General features: G+C 42.8%; 1 protein-coding gene across 1 annotated transcript; it reads right to left on the reverse strand.

Moving 5' to 3' along the window:
- Nucleotides 1-514: 514 nt before the first annotated feature.
- LOC130129734 (taste receptor type 1 member 1) lies at nucleotides 515-6,499 on the reverse strand. The gene is made up of 6 exons (XM_056299341.1): nucleotides 6,327-6,499; nucleotides 5,773-6,106; nucleotides 3,484-4,254; nucleotides 2,604-2,822; nucleotides 2,276-2,396; nucleotides 515-1,440 (listed from the first exon to the last, which is right to left on the reverse strand). The coding sequence occupies exons 1-6, from the start codon at nucleotides 6,497-6,499 to the stop codon at nucleotides 515-517; spliced, it is 2,544 nt and encodes an 847-aa protein (XP_056155316.1).
- Nucleotides 6,500-17,123: the final 10,624 nt, after the last annotated feature.

The raw sequence follows: 17,123 nt of genomic DNA on the forward strand, positions 1-17,123 counted from the left end.
ATCACATGTTCAAAACAGACACGTAACATTGGACTAGGACAATGCATGCAGAAATATTGACGGGCCCCCCCCTAGCGACGGGCCCTGGTGCCACTGCACCGGCTGCACCACCTATATTTATGCCAGTGCATCAAGGCACTCCGAGGAGAAAGCAAGGAAACAAATTACAATAGTGTGAATCATGTATCATATTGGATATTGTATTAATAAAAATCAGATGTTTGTTATATATTGATAGCAGGGAAAAATAATCAGTGCATTTGTCTCCAAAATCTGATTAACTTGTGTAAAAAACACAATTTAACCTCAAAATGAATAAAAAAATGCATGAACTAAGCTAATCATCTTGAAAAAAGATCAAACACAGTACGTTTCTATTTTTCTGTAAAACCCTAGGTGAGCCAAAAAGAAAACTCATGTCCAAGCTGATGTTTAGCCCGCTACAATGCTCTTCACTGTAGAGTTATCTACAATTCATTTTTCACCAAACCAAATATCTCTGCAAAAGAGTGCTTCACTCTTTGTTCATGGTGTACATTTGTATACAGTTTTGAAAATGAGCAGTTGTATTCATGTGTGGCCTGAGAAGAATGACGTAAACCTTAGGAAAGAAGTATCCCCAGAGGATGCCCAAAATGCTGGCTTGTATGGCAAACACATGGGCAGCCATGGTGACAGGGCCCCGGCTGATGAGGTAGATGGTAAAGAAGCTGATCCAGGAGATCATGTAAACCATGAGGCTGAAGGTGACGCACTTGGCCTCGTTGTAGTTGGCCGGCAGGTCTTTGCCCATGTAGCTGAAAGAGAAACAGAGGATGCTGAGCAGGGAGACGTAAGTGAGCTCCAGGCCATTGCCAGGGGAGAGGGTGTTGCTGCACTCCAGCACAATGCTGTCGGCGTAAAAGTCCAGGTCCTGGGACGGGTAGGACGGGTTGAGGGCCATGCGGAGCACCGAGATGAATAAGATGGCGGCAGACACTGAGAGGATAGTGAACTCGGGGCCGTGGTTCTTTGTCCAGGTGTCATAGGCCAGAGGCAGCTTGGACGCTAGCTTGAAAATGCAGACGACCTGGAAGGCTCGTACGGTCATGCACGCCAAGCACACACTGAAGCTGAATACAAACAGGGGCTGCTTTAGGATGCAGGCCACCTTTGACGGGGTGCCAAAGTGGCACAAAGAGCTCCCGGCGGCAGCGGTCAGGGCTGCCAGTATCAGGAGGCAGGTGCGCCCCCCAGCAGACTTGGCCACTGGGGTGTTCAGGTTGAACAGGAAGATTAGTGCTGAGCCAGAGGCCATGAGAAGGGACAGGGACAGCAGGAAGAGGAGAGCTATGGAAAGAGGGGCATCCCAGGCCAGCAACAAGACCGTCCTGTTCAAGCACTGTTCGCTGAGTGGAGGAGCCCATTTCTCTGGGTGACATGGCTGACATGTGGTTGATCCTGTGGAGGAGGAACAAAAGCATGGGAGATGGGGTCCATCATGTTATGAAGAAAATTAAATGAGATTGGTCTTTGTCTGTTTTTTTTTTCTTCATTTCATAAACATTTTTATTGATTTTTTTACACTGCTAAAAACCACATAGTGTGGCATTTTTGGCCATCTTTTGGGGTACAAAGAATCGCTTGGCATCTCACAATACTGTGCTCAAACTCTATTATTCAGCAAGCACCCTACTCCCCCTGCTGCTCATCTTTACACAACACATCTGAAAATGCTGCTGCAACAGTCTTGTCCAACTTTTTCAGCTCTTTGAATTAAAGAAGCGACTGTTTGCAAATCTAGAGCATTTGACAAAATGTATTAGAAAATTGCAAGAAGAGGAAGACGAAGGGGATGAAAAAGAATGAAGAATTGGCAGCTGATTTGATAACAGACCTTTGCATTCTTCTAGCCAAGAATGTAGTCCAAATACTGTATCCAACTATCATGAGGATGCATCAGATCCACAAGGGTTGGAAAAAGCACCCGATAATAAAAAACCCTACATTTTTTTCACATTGGGAACCCCTTACTAGATACTAAATTTGACCGTGTTACCAAATCAAATTCAAATCTGCCGTAAAACTTTTTCCAACTTGAAGTGGGGTCGCCATTAACCAAAAGCAGCCACCGTTCATTACCAGCTCCTCTCTCGGTTGCAAGTAGATGCAAATACTTCTGTGCTACAAATCTGGGATGCATTTTCAGCTGAAATTATGTCTTCGCTCACCTAAAACACAAGTACCCAAAAGTCATTACCCCCTATCCTATACCCCCCCCCCTTATTAATGTTACCACTCTTGTTAAGGAATGTGGCTGCAGGACAGGCCAGGCAGTCAAAGCAACATCTGTGTTGTCCTGTCTGCAGCTTCCTGTGACCTGCAGGGCATTCTGGGGAGCAGATGGATAAAGGCACCTGGGTGGAAACAACAGGTTTTGGAGAAGATAATCTATGACAAAGGTACACATTACTGATTACCTGCAGTGGATTGCTGTCACTAACTTAATGTTAAGAATGTTATAACATGTCTTCTTCTTTGAACCAAGAAAATGTTCTTTCTAACAATGCAGATCGTCTTCTAGTATTCAAACATAAGAAGACAACGCTGCACTGGTGTGACACATTTAAACTTACTGATCCTGATGACCACTCGATCCGAGCAGCATTGATTTCGAGCACAGTGGGATCTGTAGTGAAAGAGCCCACGACTCTGAGAGACCAGTCAGTCTCTCTCCAAATCCAGGTCACTATGTCATATCCTGTGGGTGGGTCACCATTCTTGTCAAAGTACACGGATGTGTTTCTGAGATTAAATCTCACCTGTTTAAGCCATGGCACCAGCTGAAGGCATACACACACAGAAAAAAAACCAAAACAAAACGATTTTTTTAAGCCTTTCTTTCTTACACTTAAACCCTCAAAAATCGTGTTGCTGGTCAGAATTCCACTTTTGGTGCCGCTTTACAATATGGCATACTTTATAAAGCATTTATAAGTGGTTACTAATTACTTTGTCAATGGTTAGTAACTTATTTATCAGTGTATTATAGTTATAAGATGTTATAAAACATTAATATATGACTTGCACTTAACCACTATCTAACCTTAATTCTAAACTTAACCTTTGTAACTGTAATCGCCATTGCTATCATGCAAAAACCAACTTTCGCGTATAAATTGCACAACATTTTCAAGTCATGTTTGCATGTCGCTTGTGAATCGTAAGTCATTGCCGGTCACATGGTTTCAGAGAGAATGCCCATGGAAGCCCTTGTATTGATAAAACATGGGCTCCCAACCCAAAAATTCTTTATTGATATGTTATAACATCTTATTACTGAATTATAATGCATTACTACATGACTTATTGGCACAAAACCAGTAATTAGTAACCACATATAAACCATTCATAACATATGCCTTATTTCAAATGGGTATCCCAGTTGTTTGTTTTTTTTTGTTTTTTTGTTTTTAAACAAAGAACTATATCACACTTGCTCACCTGCCAAGGATGCACACTCCTTTTATGGCACTCTCCAGTATCACAGCTTAGCGCTTTGTGCAGGGCGTGAGCCACGGCATACACTGCTTTATACACATTGAAAGAAGAGGTGATATCATATTTATCTAAAGAAAAGTTCTGTCTTCCAAAACTGTAAAGGCCTGTGCTCTGTAGACAGTCGACGCTTTGTTGCGTGGTACCAAATAGGATCTTTTGGGTGCTGCTATGTGGCCTGGAAATATCAACTGACTTCCTCTCAAACTCCTCAAAACCAGAAATGGCTGCATGTTTGATAGATATGCCCAGGACAGTGCCGATGGTGTGCACTCTGGGTATCCCTGACACCAGAGTGGCCACAGACCAGTCCTCCGTTCCTATCCACACTTTACCTGTCACATTCTGCTCAATGACAAATGGGAGGAAGCCTCTGAGTTTGGACTTGCTGGAGAACAGAACAATGGTGTTGACCTTGGTCCTCAGTATGTTTGTAACCATGGTCCGCATCGTCTGAGCTGTGTCAGCCGTTAGCTTAGGGATGACCGCTTGGTATGCGATACAGATGTCGTGTTGAGCCACTTGCTGGGACAGACTGTGCATTCCCTGCCGTCCATAGTCGTTGTCACTTCCCAAGAGGGTGATCCAGGTCCACTTGAAATGGACCAGGAGCTGAATCATGGCTGCTACCTGGTTCTTGTCACTGGGGATCGTGCGTAAGAATGACGGGTAAAGAAACTTGTTGCTCAGCATCTCGTTGGATGCTTGATAAGAGATCTAGGATTTACAGGAAAGTGAGAAGATTAACAGATCTGTGATGTGTTTCAAAGCTCTAAAATATTTTTCAGACTATCAGCAGAGGGCGAGAATTTAAAAAGTGAAAAAATGTTGGATTGGGAATTGGTGTTGATTCGCTATTACCATATTTTAGTTCCAATTTGATACATATCGTGATTTTTAAAAATGTCACGATATTATAAATATTGTTTAAATTTAGTTTAAATGTTTATTTAGGAAGGGACAATGTACATTAATCAACATTCAAAACAAATGTAAATGTACCCGAGTTAGCTAATCGGCTAGTTTCCACCGGTAGTCTCTTTGCCTGATATTATTAGGCATCCTAGGATAATAATAGTACAAATAAATAGATAAATAAACATACAACATAGTTAATATACAATACAAGAACAACAAGAGCAAATAAACAAGAAAATATATACAGAATGTACAAATAATGTAGAAAAAGACAATAAATATAATATAGAAAATAATATATATAAAAAAAGCAGACATACAACACAGCTAATGTACAATACAGTTAAACTTGTTAAAGGTGTTTGCAAATAGCATCAATGTTGACATTGTTGGTTCTTAATAAGCCATTTCTTGGCATTACACTTATGAATAATAGGATGGGGACTCTCTGATTGATTGTGGTACTGAGTTCCATTGATGTGATGCTCTAAAGGAGAAGACGGCCTGACTAAAAGCAGTCAGGCCGTAAATGTAATATTGAATTGTGATTCAATATTAAATTTTCTAAGGCTCCATCCCCTCTTATCTACAGTAAAATGGGAAAAATGCAATAATAAAAAAAGTGCCATAAATTGCATTTATTTTAAATGCATTAAAAAGCTTAAGACGTGAGTTTACTTTTCTGAGTAAACATCCAAGTAATTCAAATTTACGCAATTATTACATCAAATCTCTTTACAGCATCTTTTCATGGCGTTTCAATATTATGATTCTGGGGAAATGCTGCAGTGTTACAATCATCATGGCTGAGTATTTCTATTCTGTAATGAATCGATTCCACAAATGATATGAGGGAACACCAGGGGAAAACTGAGATGAGAAGCCCAACAAGAGAAACCAAAACTCAACACAAGTCAGTTTAATGTAGTAGATATGACAAAAAGTAAAAAATATCAATGGCATTTATTAGCCAAATTGGTGCATGGAACAGTTAAATCGAACAGAGATGTGTTATTACCATCATATTCACAGTGCAATATAATGCATTTGATTGCAAAGGCTACAATTTACTCATTTATAGTCTTTACCAACCTACTCCTTTTCAGGGTTTAAGTGGGACAAAACTCATGTTAACACAAGAAGAGAGACATGTAAACTCCACACAGTGGAGTTGGGACTGAACCCTGGACCATCTTGCTGTGAGGTAGCAGTGCCAGCCACTAAGTGATTGTCCCCCCAAGGTGTAATTTTAACATAAGATATATTTATTTTTTCAAAACAGACAACAAAACATCTGTGCTGTTTCTGGTCTGTTACCTGTGGCACCAGATAGGCCCCTAGTAGAGCAGCAGGGGTGAATGACTTGCTGCTGCTATCCGGCCCAATCACAGCCACCACCTTTTGACCCGGGTCAGGGTCTGAGTTCAGGTTCGTGTCTTCCTCCATCCCAGCCGTAAAAACTCTTTGGTGCTCCTGGCTCAACACTTGCAGTGTAGCCAGACTGCTAGCTGGCACTGAGCAGATGTCATAGATCTGGTAACCCAACTTCACTCCTGGTAAGAGAGGCTGGGATCCAGTACCATTGTTGATTTCTTCTACAGCAAATCTCATGGCTTGCATCAGGTGATTGCCATGCTTGTTGTATTCACCTCTGGATAAGACAGCAATTGAATAAAAGAAAATCCCAAAATAATCAGTAAAGGGAAGTGATTTTAGAAATATCGACTATAGAAATAGTTGACCAGACTGGGAAATCAATTAATCAATCACCACAACAACAATAACAATAATAAAATAATGAACCAAAACAAAAACTTTCATTTGAGTTATATGTTGACATACAGTAGATGTATAGCATTTCGTGTACTCACGCATCACAGGCTCCCATGGCGGGCAAGCTGGAGCCAGACATGTCCGTGTCATGAAGAGGAAAGAGCCCAGAGATAGAGAAGTCAGCCAGGAGCTGTAGTCCAGTTCCCCGAGATGGGCTGTCTGGCCTCCTTTCAGCCCACACGAGCCTCAGCCACCACAAGAAGAGAAGCATGGTCACATACCTCCTAACCACCATGTCAAACACCACTGGTCTGCATAAAATGAACATTTTAGCAGACCTTTTCTTTTCTTTCTTTCTTTCTGATGTGAACCAAGGAGTGTACGGGGAGAAAGATGGAAGGAAGAGAGAGCACTAGATAGAGAGGTGAATGATGCTGCCTCTTCTTGGGGTTTCTCACTCGGACGGACTATATTTGCATGTGGAAGTTTGTTTTTTAAACCGTAGAGTTTCCCTGTCAGGAAAATGAGATGCATCAATGTATGAAGCCATAAAAAGGAAGAATAGTGTTTTTTGCATCAATCTTTCAAAAGTGATGTACAACTGCAAAGCAGGGAAACCTCTAAGTTGTCTTAGGGTCAGTTGTACAGATTCCCTTCTTTTCCATGGCTCCCCTGGATCAATTCCTTCAGGTTGGTGACATGAAGGTTTTATTTATTTATTTATTTATTTATTTTGGGTGGTGATGGTGGGGGGGGGTTGTTGCAGTAAAATGTTATTCTAAACATCTGCAGTACTTGAAATCCAGTTAAAATGAAATGAAAAAAAAAAAAACCTCTGGTGATAGTGTTAAAGACATGAAGCTGTGCATATTGGAGTCATTCCCTAAGATTTAAGATTGAGATGTCGAAGGTGTAGTTTACAAAACACTTACCATGCTATAACTCTAAAAGAGCTTTTTCTTTTGTCTTTCCTTCTAATGTATTTCCTTTAAATGCTGTATTTAGCACAGAAAGGGGATTTTAGACATGATCTTTTCATCTGACTGTGATATCTTATTTCATATGTTGTCTCCTTTATAAATATGTTCTGTGTGATTCAAATGCGGGTTGTTTAGGTGAATCTGATGTGGTGGTCTTTTGCCATACATTCACAATATGGAAGACCAGATGGTATCAGCTGTTGTTTGGAAAATAACTGCACATTTTATGTATTACAGGGAACTTTAACCATTTACTACACCAAATTTTACATCAGGTATCCCACTATTTCTGATTAAATTGTGCGACAAAACATAACCGCTTTGTAAAAACCACGCACGTTTTTGATATGTTATAGTTCTGCTTATTTTATTATTTTGTCTCCATTGCCAATATTTAGTAATTTTCAACTGTAATGGACAATTCCCATTTTCCAAGTTTTCCAAAAGGTAAGAATACAAAGTAAACAGAGGATGTGGTGGCAAAATCAAATGTGACTCACTGTTTTTCCAGTCCTGTTTAGCTGTGCCTGAATTTGCCTTTTGGTTGATATTTGAGTCTCTTTTTGTACCAGGAGTGTAAACACATGTCTGTCACAGCAGCACGCAATTTGCCTGATGCTCACCTGTGCACAAGACCAAGAGGCTCAAAGCTATTGTTTTGACAGCAATATTGTATATTTTGTCAACCGCAAAATTATAGAGGCAAATGGCCATGTAAAGTGCTGCTTGGTGGAGTGATTTACATGACTGTACATAAAGATTTAAGAGACAAATATCTTAATTATTTAGGGTTTCTCACCATAACAAAGGTAGTGAATCATTTGATTTTCCTTTGCACATAAAGACATTAAAGAAATCACCAAGACTGCCCTTTTTCCACTTTCGTAACATAGCTAAAATGCAGTCTTTCCTGTCCATGGCTGATGCAGAGACTCTTAATACATGCATTTATTTCATCCAGACTTGATTACTGTAATGTTGTTTTCAGGTCTGCCACATCCTAGTACTAAAAGTCTTCAGATGGTTCAGAATGCTACAGCTAGAATCCTAACTAAATCTAGGAAATTTGACCATATTACACCAATTGCCTCCCTTCATTGGCTTCTTATCCATGTTAGATCAGAATACAAGGTGCTTCTACTGACTCATAAAATCCTAAATGGGCTTGCCTCATCTTACCTGTCTGATTGCCTTAAACCATACGTTCCATCTCGAGCTCTTCGCTCTCAAAATACAGGGCCCCTGTGTGTACCAAAAGTAAAAAAGAAGTCAGCTGGTGGCAGGGCCTTTTCCTATCGGGCCCCCTTTTTGTGGAATAACCTGCCTGCTGCCATCAGACAATCAGAATCTGTTGAGTCCTTTAAATCCAAACTTAAAACTCATCTTTTTGCCTTAGCCTACAATTAGTTGCCTTTAAGTTGAGTGCTTCAAGATCTGTACTGCATGGTAAGTTGGTTTCTGTCTCAATGAATTTACCTAGCACTGTTCTGCTGATGAGAGATTATAGCATATAGTTTATTGACAATAATAATAATAATAATAATAATGATAATACATTTTATTTGTGGGCGCCTTTCAGAACACTCAAGGACACCTTGCAGAACACGGTTAAAAACAAGCAACACTGTATCAGACACCATAAAATCCAAACAAAGCAGGGTAGACAATAAAAAGTTAATACAACAAAGTTAATACAATATTACAAACTGTTCTCTTCTCCCACATGTCTTTTCTCTCTGAATGAAGTAATTTCCTTTCTCTTCTGTGTATGTGAATTAGAATCAGAATACAGTTTATTGGCCATGTAGGTTTGCACATACATGGAATTTGACTCGGTTTTGTGGCTCTCTCTGTGTACTTAACATAGAATAACGACACAATCTTCAGTTAGACACACAAGGATTGACAATATACCAGCGAAATAAAAGGTGATAAAGTGCAATGGTGCAGAGAATATATCAGAGATGCTGAAATAAATGTGAGTGAGTTTCCCTTGTGTGCATGTGTGTAGTCTGTCCTCCTCCCAGGTCTCCATGGTGACGGTGGTCACCACCTGGACACTGCTTGGCATTCCCGTCATCACATTTTTTTAAAAATATATCTCTCATAAATTCATATCCTGTTTCAATGTTTTATCCTTCTCTCACTCCAGTGTGTGACTAATGTCTTTTCTTTTATCTTCTCATGTGTATGTGAATGGTGTGAGTCTCCCCTATGTACATGTGTAGTCTTGTCCTCCTCTCAGGTCTAAATGATGACAGTCACATGACTCAGGTCCTGGGTTGTTCTGGTGGCATCTGGACACTGCTTGGCGTCCTCCTCATCATATTCGTCATGTATCTTATAATTAAGGGTCCAAGCAGCGAAGCTGGTGGAACCCTATTGTATTTGTTAGGATTATTATTATTTTTCTCCGCTAAAAGTGTGTGAGGCTCAGCAACCGTAAGTCCTAGACCAACCAACTTTGGTACTTGGATTCCTATGGCCCCCCACTACTCAGGCACAACAAATCACCTATGTCAGCCAGATGATGGCGCAATAACAAAGGGTTATGCGTAATTCCCACACCATAAGTCAGATCAACACAAAACTGCACAGACCTATGCATCTGAATGTGCTCTACAACTTTGTTATTGGGACCACATAAGTCAGCCATATAGTTTGCCCGCCATTTTGACTTGTATTAGTTTGGGTGCGGTTTCTCAGCTAAAAGTGTCTGAGGCTCAGCAACCATAAGTCCCAGACCAACCAAATTTGGTAGGTGGATTCATACGGCCCCCCACTACTCTGGCACTACAAATCACCCATGTCAGCCAGATGGTGGCGCTATAACAAAGGGTCACGCTTAAAAGGCCATAACTCCCACAGCATAAGTCAGATCAACACAAAACTTAATCGACCCATGCATCTCAATGTGCTCAACGACTTTACTATTGGGATCACCTATGTCAGTCATATAGTTTGCCCGCTATTTTGACTTATTTGGTGTGGAAGCGCTGCAGCTCTACATACCACACGCCAGGACACCTGGGTTTAACGACATACTTTCTCTTTTTACGGCAGTCGGCTAGGACACAAGAAATCAGACACCGTCTGGTCCAGTTTTGGAAACTCTGGCACATGTTTCTGAAGCAATGGAAGTGTTCCGACATTTTAAAAAGTTACGGTAATCGTCTAGGACACAGGCGACCCAAGTAATCCGACATTGTCATATCTAGTTGGAAACTCGGGTAGGCTGCTGTTTCTGAAGCAAGATTCTTCAATCTTTATTACATTACCAACAGCGGTTTAGTTTCATGTTGAAACGGTAGTCTATTACAGGCTAGGTGTATAAAAGGCCCCTACGTATCATAGCGTTAATTATTTACATTGGGTGAAGGTATATGATCATGAGGACAAACCATTCAAATTGCTCCATGGGGGGCGCAACAGTGCCAATGCTTGGACCCCTCCCAACGCCGCTTGCGGCTTTGATTTCATTATATTTCGGCTATCCTTTCAATGTTGTATTCTGTAAATTGTGTACACACAACATCCACTGCACATCTGTCCATCTTGGGAGACAGATATCTCCTCTGTTGCTCTCCCTGAAGTTTCTTCCTGTTTATTCTCCTGTTTATTCTTTATTCCCTGTTAAAGGTTTTTTTTTTAGGGAGTTGTTCCTTAACCGATGCAAGGGTCTAAGGACAGGCTATTGTATTGCTATAAAGCCCACTGAGGCAACTTTGTAATTTGTGATAATGGGCTATACAAATGAAATTGACTTGACTTGTGATCATTTTAAGTCACTCACAGAACAATAGTGTCAGAATGGTCCTCTGTAGCATATTGCAAACTTACTTTGCTGTCATAAAATCTGAACGTAACAAAGGTACACAAATAAATAAGATGGTTTCTTGGGTAATTTGTAAAGAAAGGTTGGAATGGAGAGAATAAAGGATGAGCAATCAGCAGAGTTATTGGTGAGAATATTAAATAGTTGAGATTATGCAACAATGCTGCCCCTATTACAGTGGTTTTGTTCTCAACATTAGCCTGCCCACATATCCATATGCCTTTGTAAGATTTTGTGCTATAGCTATATATGTTAATTACTAGGCTATAATGAAAATGACCGCCCTGGGTTCAGTGTCAGTGGGGAGGACCTTAAAACCACTGGAGCAACGTTTCATCACTCATCTAAATGACTCCAGGTATCCCCACCTTTTTAAACAACACAGAAAACAACGATCGGTTTCATATGCAAAATGTAGCGATCATTAACTAGAGTAACAAGGGCCATGTGTACTATTCACAGAGCAATATAGTGTACGCTGTTGGGAAAACCAAACAGACCCTGGCCAAGAGGATGGCACAACACAAGAGCTAACGCGTCAGCCCAGGATTCCGCAGTTTACACCAATCTACAGGCCCATGGCCACTCTTTCAAGAATGAGGATGTGTGTAGTATCCTTGATAGGGAGGAATGCTGGTTTGAACGGGGAGTCAAAGAGGCCATTTATATGAAGGAACGATCGTCCCTGAACGGCGGTGGGGGCGCTAAGAATAAATCAGTCGCCACTTTACAATGCTGTGATTGTAACTATTCCCCAGTTCTATGAATTGTACATACGGCCATTTTAAATCTATTTAGTGGTCACGGCAATTTGCATATGACACCGATCGTTGTTTTCGGTCGTTATGCTACTGTATAAGGGTGGGGATTCAGACTGAAGAAATCACTTAGATGAGTGACGGAACATTTCTCCCAATATGATAAGTTTAATCATCTGGACACAACGTTTATTGACAGATGTTTAATCGTTCATGGGTCCGTGGACGTCACTGCCAGCTGTTTCCAGTTTCCGGCTTCTTGAGATCGATAACTGCTGTTTATTTTCTTACTAACTCTTCTCTATATTCTGCCCTAACCTCTTCATTTGTTTCGAGTTCGCTATTTTCTGGGTTTAGTTCACTTATCGCTAGATTCTGTAGTTTTCTTTCTCAAACGACTCGTGTTTAGTATGCAGCCATTCGTTCCTAGTTTGTTAGTAGTGTAACCGAGCGTTATGAGTGCGCCTATACTTATTAAAGTGAGAAAATAATAACACGGAGTTTCCGAAGACTGAACCAGGACGGCATGTTTCTCACATTACGCCTTTCACATTGTCCCCTCCCCGGCATAACAGATACACTACTTCCGTTTATACCCTTCACAGTAAGAGCCCCTGACTTAGCGGCAACTCAATAAAATAGCTTACATACCTCCCCTCCAAAAAAAAAACCCGCCCTCGTTTCTAAATCCCGGTATAAACAGTATAAGTGCCACAAACAAACATGGAGGCGCCTCCATGTTATTTATGTCCATCCATCCATCGCGGGGATGCTGGAGCCTATCCCAGCAGTCATTAGGCGGCAGGCGGGGAGACACCCTGGACAGACCGCCAGTCCCCTCACATAACTGCACAGTCAAATAAAGTATACCCCAGCAAACCCACAAGCACACCAGATATAGCTGACACACCATTGCATGCGGAAATACCCTATAGGCACTTAAAAGTGAGAACAGATTAACCTGCATCGTCACATGAACCATGCCAACTCACCAACACATCAGTAACGATAAGTGACAAAGTCCTTGAAAGGACCTGGCTGTCTCACAGCTCTGCCATAATAAGACACAGTCTGTAGTGTCTCACTGGGGTCTGTAACATGAACAGTCCCTGTGCCACTTGGGGCCAGAGGCTCCTCAGTCCCACAGTCCACGTCTGGCGACGCCTCATCCAGCTGTGCGGAAATATGAGAAGTAGGGATGTTCGGAGGACCAGCAGGCATCAGTCCAACTGTATAGGGTTTCAGTCTGTCGTAATGGACAATCTGCTCCTGTACGCTGGAGCTCAAAACACTGCCACTATGATAGGTGAGTCCAGGTTTCCCCTGAGAGTCCAGCACAGCCACAACCCTGTAGGATCCAAACCAGTGTGGGGCAAGTTTCACACGGTCCTCAGTTGGAGTATGCAGCCATACAAGATCCCCCTCTGCATATGGCTGGTGAAAGACCGCTCCATCATTGTACAGCTTTTGTTTCTCACGGGCGTCAGCACCACATTGCCTGGCGCAGCCAAAAGCAGTCTCTAGCTTACCTGCCAGAGAGGTCACAAAGTCAGCATGAGAAAAAGGTAAGTCCGAGCGCATCAACTGAGATGGCACCAAAACATCCAGCGGAACATGAGCTTCCTGTCCATGTGTCAAGTAGTAAAGAGTGTAGCCAGTGCAGGCGTGAACAGATGTGTTATAGGCGAAGGCCACCTGTTTTAGATGCTCATCCCATTCACCTCTAATTGGCCAAGTGCAATTGGGGGGGAAATTCTTCCACAAAAAAAACAAAAACAGTATTATAGCTGTTAATGAAAGTGATGTGTTAGAGATTAATTCTGGATTCAGCAAATGTGTTGCATATATTCAGAACCAGCATACTGAATTCCTGTATGTCTGTGTTAATAGGAGTGACGCACACTGTGGCAGTAAAGTGGATGATTCAAACAGGCATTACATCATTCAGCAAGAGACCGCTGCAAGTTAATGCTATGGTAACTGGCACACACCCATCACACACACATATCACACATATTAACCCATCATGATGATGCAGACACAAACATGAAAGCAGACACTCTTGCACAAATGCAAGCTAACAACACAAACGTGCATGAACACAAGCACACATACACTTTTTTCCTATTAGAGTCGATCCTGTGAGAGTTTGATTAAAGCGTTCCACCATCCCATCTGATTTGGAATTATAAAGTGCGGTGTGCGTTTTCTTAATCCCTAAGAGTCAACACAGTCTCTGAACAATCTCGCCCTCAAACTGCCGGCCCTGATCACTCTGATTCAATTCTGGAGTGCCGTGAACTAGCACATACTCTTCAAACAAACATTGTGCTATTGACTAGGCTGTTTGGTTAGGGAGAGCATACAGGTTTACAAACTTGGTGAAGTAGTCTTCCACTACTAACATGTATCCGTTTCCCACTGGCAGTTCAAGAATATCAGCTGCCACTCTCTGGAATGGCTGCGGGTTTGACAAGGGATGCACTGCTCACACCACTGGCGAATATCATTGAACATAAAGGGCCAGTAACAGGTCTGCCTCGCTTGTTCCCATACTCGTTCCGCTGCAAAATGTTCTGAAGCAGGGCCTCCATGCAGGTGCTGTAGCACATCAGGGACGAGTGAGGAGGGCACAGCCACTTGACACTGGGTGTCCCCTGTGGGGAAGGAATTCCCTGTGCGGCAGAGCAGTCCATTTACAATAGAGAGACAAGGATACTCAGTCCATAACTTCCGGAGCCACCGGGAGCTACCTCTCATTTGCTCCTGAAGAGGTCGGGTGGCCCCCCTCTCAATCAAATCCATCACCATCCTAATATATGGATTGGCCTGTTGCATTTCTCTCATACTGCTCCCATCCTGTGAAAGTGCATGCATGAAAAACAAGTTATTCGACTCACTGTCCATTTGCACATGCTGCCCCCCTGTGGTGAGATCAGAGGCTTGCGGGTTGGCAGTGGGTGGCTGAGATAATACAATGTCTGTCTGTGGAACACCTGACTTCCTGTCCAAGCCAGAGCCCTAGAAAGAGATAGTTACGTCAACTCCGTAGACGTCAATGGGCCAATTATTTAACAACAATGGCGGATAATGGGAGCCCCGGATAGTTCCAAACAGTGCGCATAGAATATGTGTCACGTTGGAATATATCTATATCAATATATAAATTTAAAAATCTGAAAATATTTGTTAGTAGTTACCAGAAATCGCGGCTAAGCAGTTCATTTAAATGACCCGCCAAGCTTCGTTTGGAACTATTCGGCGGCTACGTGAACCACGTGACCCTCTCGCGTTCTGACCCCTCATTGACGCAACTCTCTCTTTCTAGGGCTCTGGTTCAAGCCTATGGCATTCACCTGGGTGGTTGCTCCCGTGAGGAGTCCGTGACTGCACTGGGCTGAGGGTCCTGAGGTCGCTGTGAGACAGTGAGCGTGCATCAGCATTAGTATGTTCTTGTCCATCTTTGTGTTGTGTTTGTGTTGTCCTCACCGATGAGACGGCACAGGTGCTCATCCAGGCTCTGGTCATCTCCCGGCTGGACTACAGCAACTCCCTCCTTGATGGCGCCCCGGTGTCGGCCATCAGACCTCTGGAGCTTGTTTAGAAAGCTGCAGCTCATCTGGTGTTCAACCGTCCTAAGTTCTCCCACACAACTCCCCTTCTGACGTCCCTACACTGGCCCCCAGTAACTGCTCACATTCAGTTTAAGACTCTGGTGCTAGCCTACAGGGCAGTGAAAGGAACAGCTCCTTCCTATCTCCAGGCCATGGTCAAGCCCTACACCTCCGCCCGACCACTTCGATCTGCTACCTCGGGACGCCTGGTTGCCCCGTCGCTCAGAGGCCCCTGCTGATTGACCCGGTCATGGCTCTTTTCTGTCCTGGTCCCACAGTGGTGGAATGAACTCCCCACTGATGTCAGGACAGCGGAGTCGCTGCCCATCTTTCGGCGCAGGTTGAAAACTCATCTCTTCAAGAACTACTACCCCGTTACTTGTTTTTAGCACTTATTGTATTCACTCATTTAAAAAAAAATCTTTCTTGCACTTTTACTTTAGCACTAGTTTTGCTCTTAGCTGCTTGTTTAGATGCACTTGTGACCTCAGATGACTAGTAGTTCTCCTGATTTCATACGTTAAATGCACTTATTGTAAGTCGCTTTGGATAAAAGCGTCGGCTAAATGACTGTAATGTAATGTTGTATGACCCAGTTGAAAGGGTCCAGTTCCAGTATCCATCGAGCTCGTTTTCCTGAAGGATTCTTGTCAATGGACATGCTGCGAAGGCCCAATAGGAGTTTATGATACGTTATAACGGTGAAACAGCTGCTCCAATGTAGTGCTTGAATTGATATATGGCCCACACTATGGCCCACGGTCCTCAGTCAAATGTGGACCAGCGTCTCAGCAGGAGTGAGCTACTGACTGGCATACACCACCACTTTCTGAGCTATAGCACCATACCCTGGGAATGCTTCTTGAACTAGCTTGCTTATCCCCCCCCCCCCATTTTCTCTCCAATTGCACTTGGCCAATTATCCCACTCTTTCCACTCTGTGCAGACATTCCAGCGCCTCATGGACTCAGTGTTACAGGACCTGCCTTTCATCTTCGTCTATCTAGATGACATCCTCGTCTATCTAGATGACATCCTCATCACTATGTTGTGTCCTGTGTCTTTAAGACGTGACGACGTAGGAGGATAGAGGCGGAGTCTACGTTGAGCTGTGGCCGTTACTAGCGTACCTCAGAGATGTTCAATAAATAACCGTTGATTAAGATACTACTTTCCTTACTTATTACAACAGTGCACACAACAATTGGCGACGAGATCATTTGGATTTACTTTTGAGTTCGTTTTTTTCCCGCTTTTTACAATGGCTGGGAATGTGCCGTTCCCGAGTTTTTTTCCTGCCCTGCCCTGGTGAACCTGCCGTTCCGTTCAAAACCTGGCGGTTAATTTTTGAGAACTACTTGCTAGTTATCAATGCTACTGGAAACTCTTGGCCTACTGCAAGACGAAGAGCCGTTTTACTTCACTGCCTGGGGACAGAAGGACAGAGACTTTTCTACTCGCTTCCGAACACAGGAACGGACTACGATACTGCTGTGGCTGCGTTGGAGGCACAGTTTGTCCCAAAGACGAACATTGTTGCTGAACGTCATGGATTCCGAAAGAGAGTACAAGCTCCGAAATGTTGCTGCGCTACGTGAGCTGGCATCGACGTGCGACTTCGGTGACCAAGATGAAGTGATCCGTGATCAGCTGGTTGGATGCCCATACAACCCGCGGATACGTGAGAGACTTCTGCTGGACAGTTCAC

The sequence above is a fragment of the Lampris incognitus genome, chromosome 2 (assembly GCF_029633865.1).
Source record: "Lampris incognitus isolate fLamInc1 chromosome 2, fLamInc1.hap2, whole genome shotgun sequence".
In the NCBI taxonomy this organism is placed as follows: domain Eukaryota; kingdom Metazoa; phylum Chordata; class Actinopteri; order Lampriformes; family Lampridae; genus Lampris; species Lampris incognitus.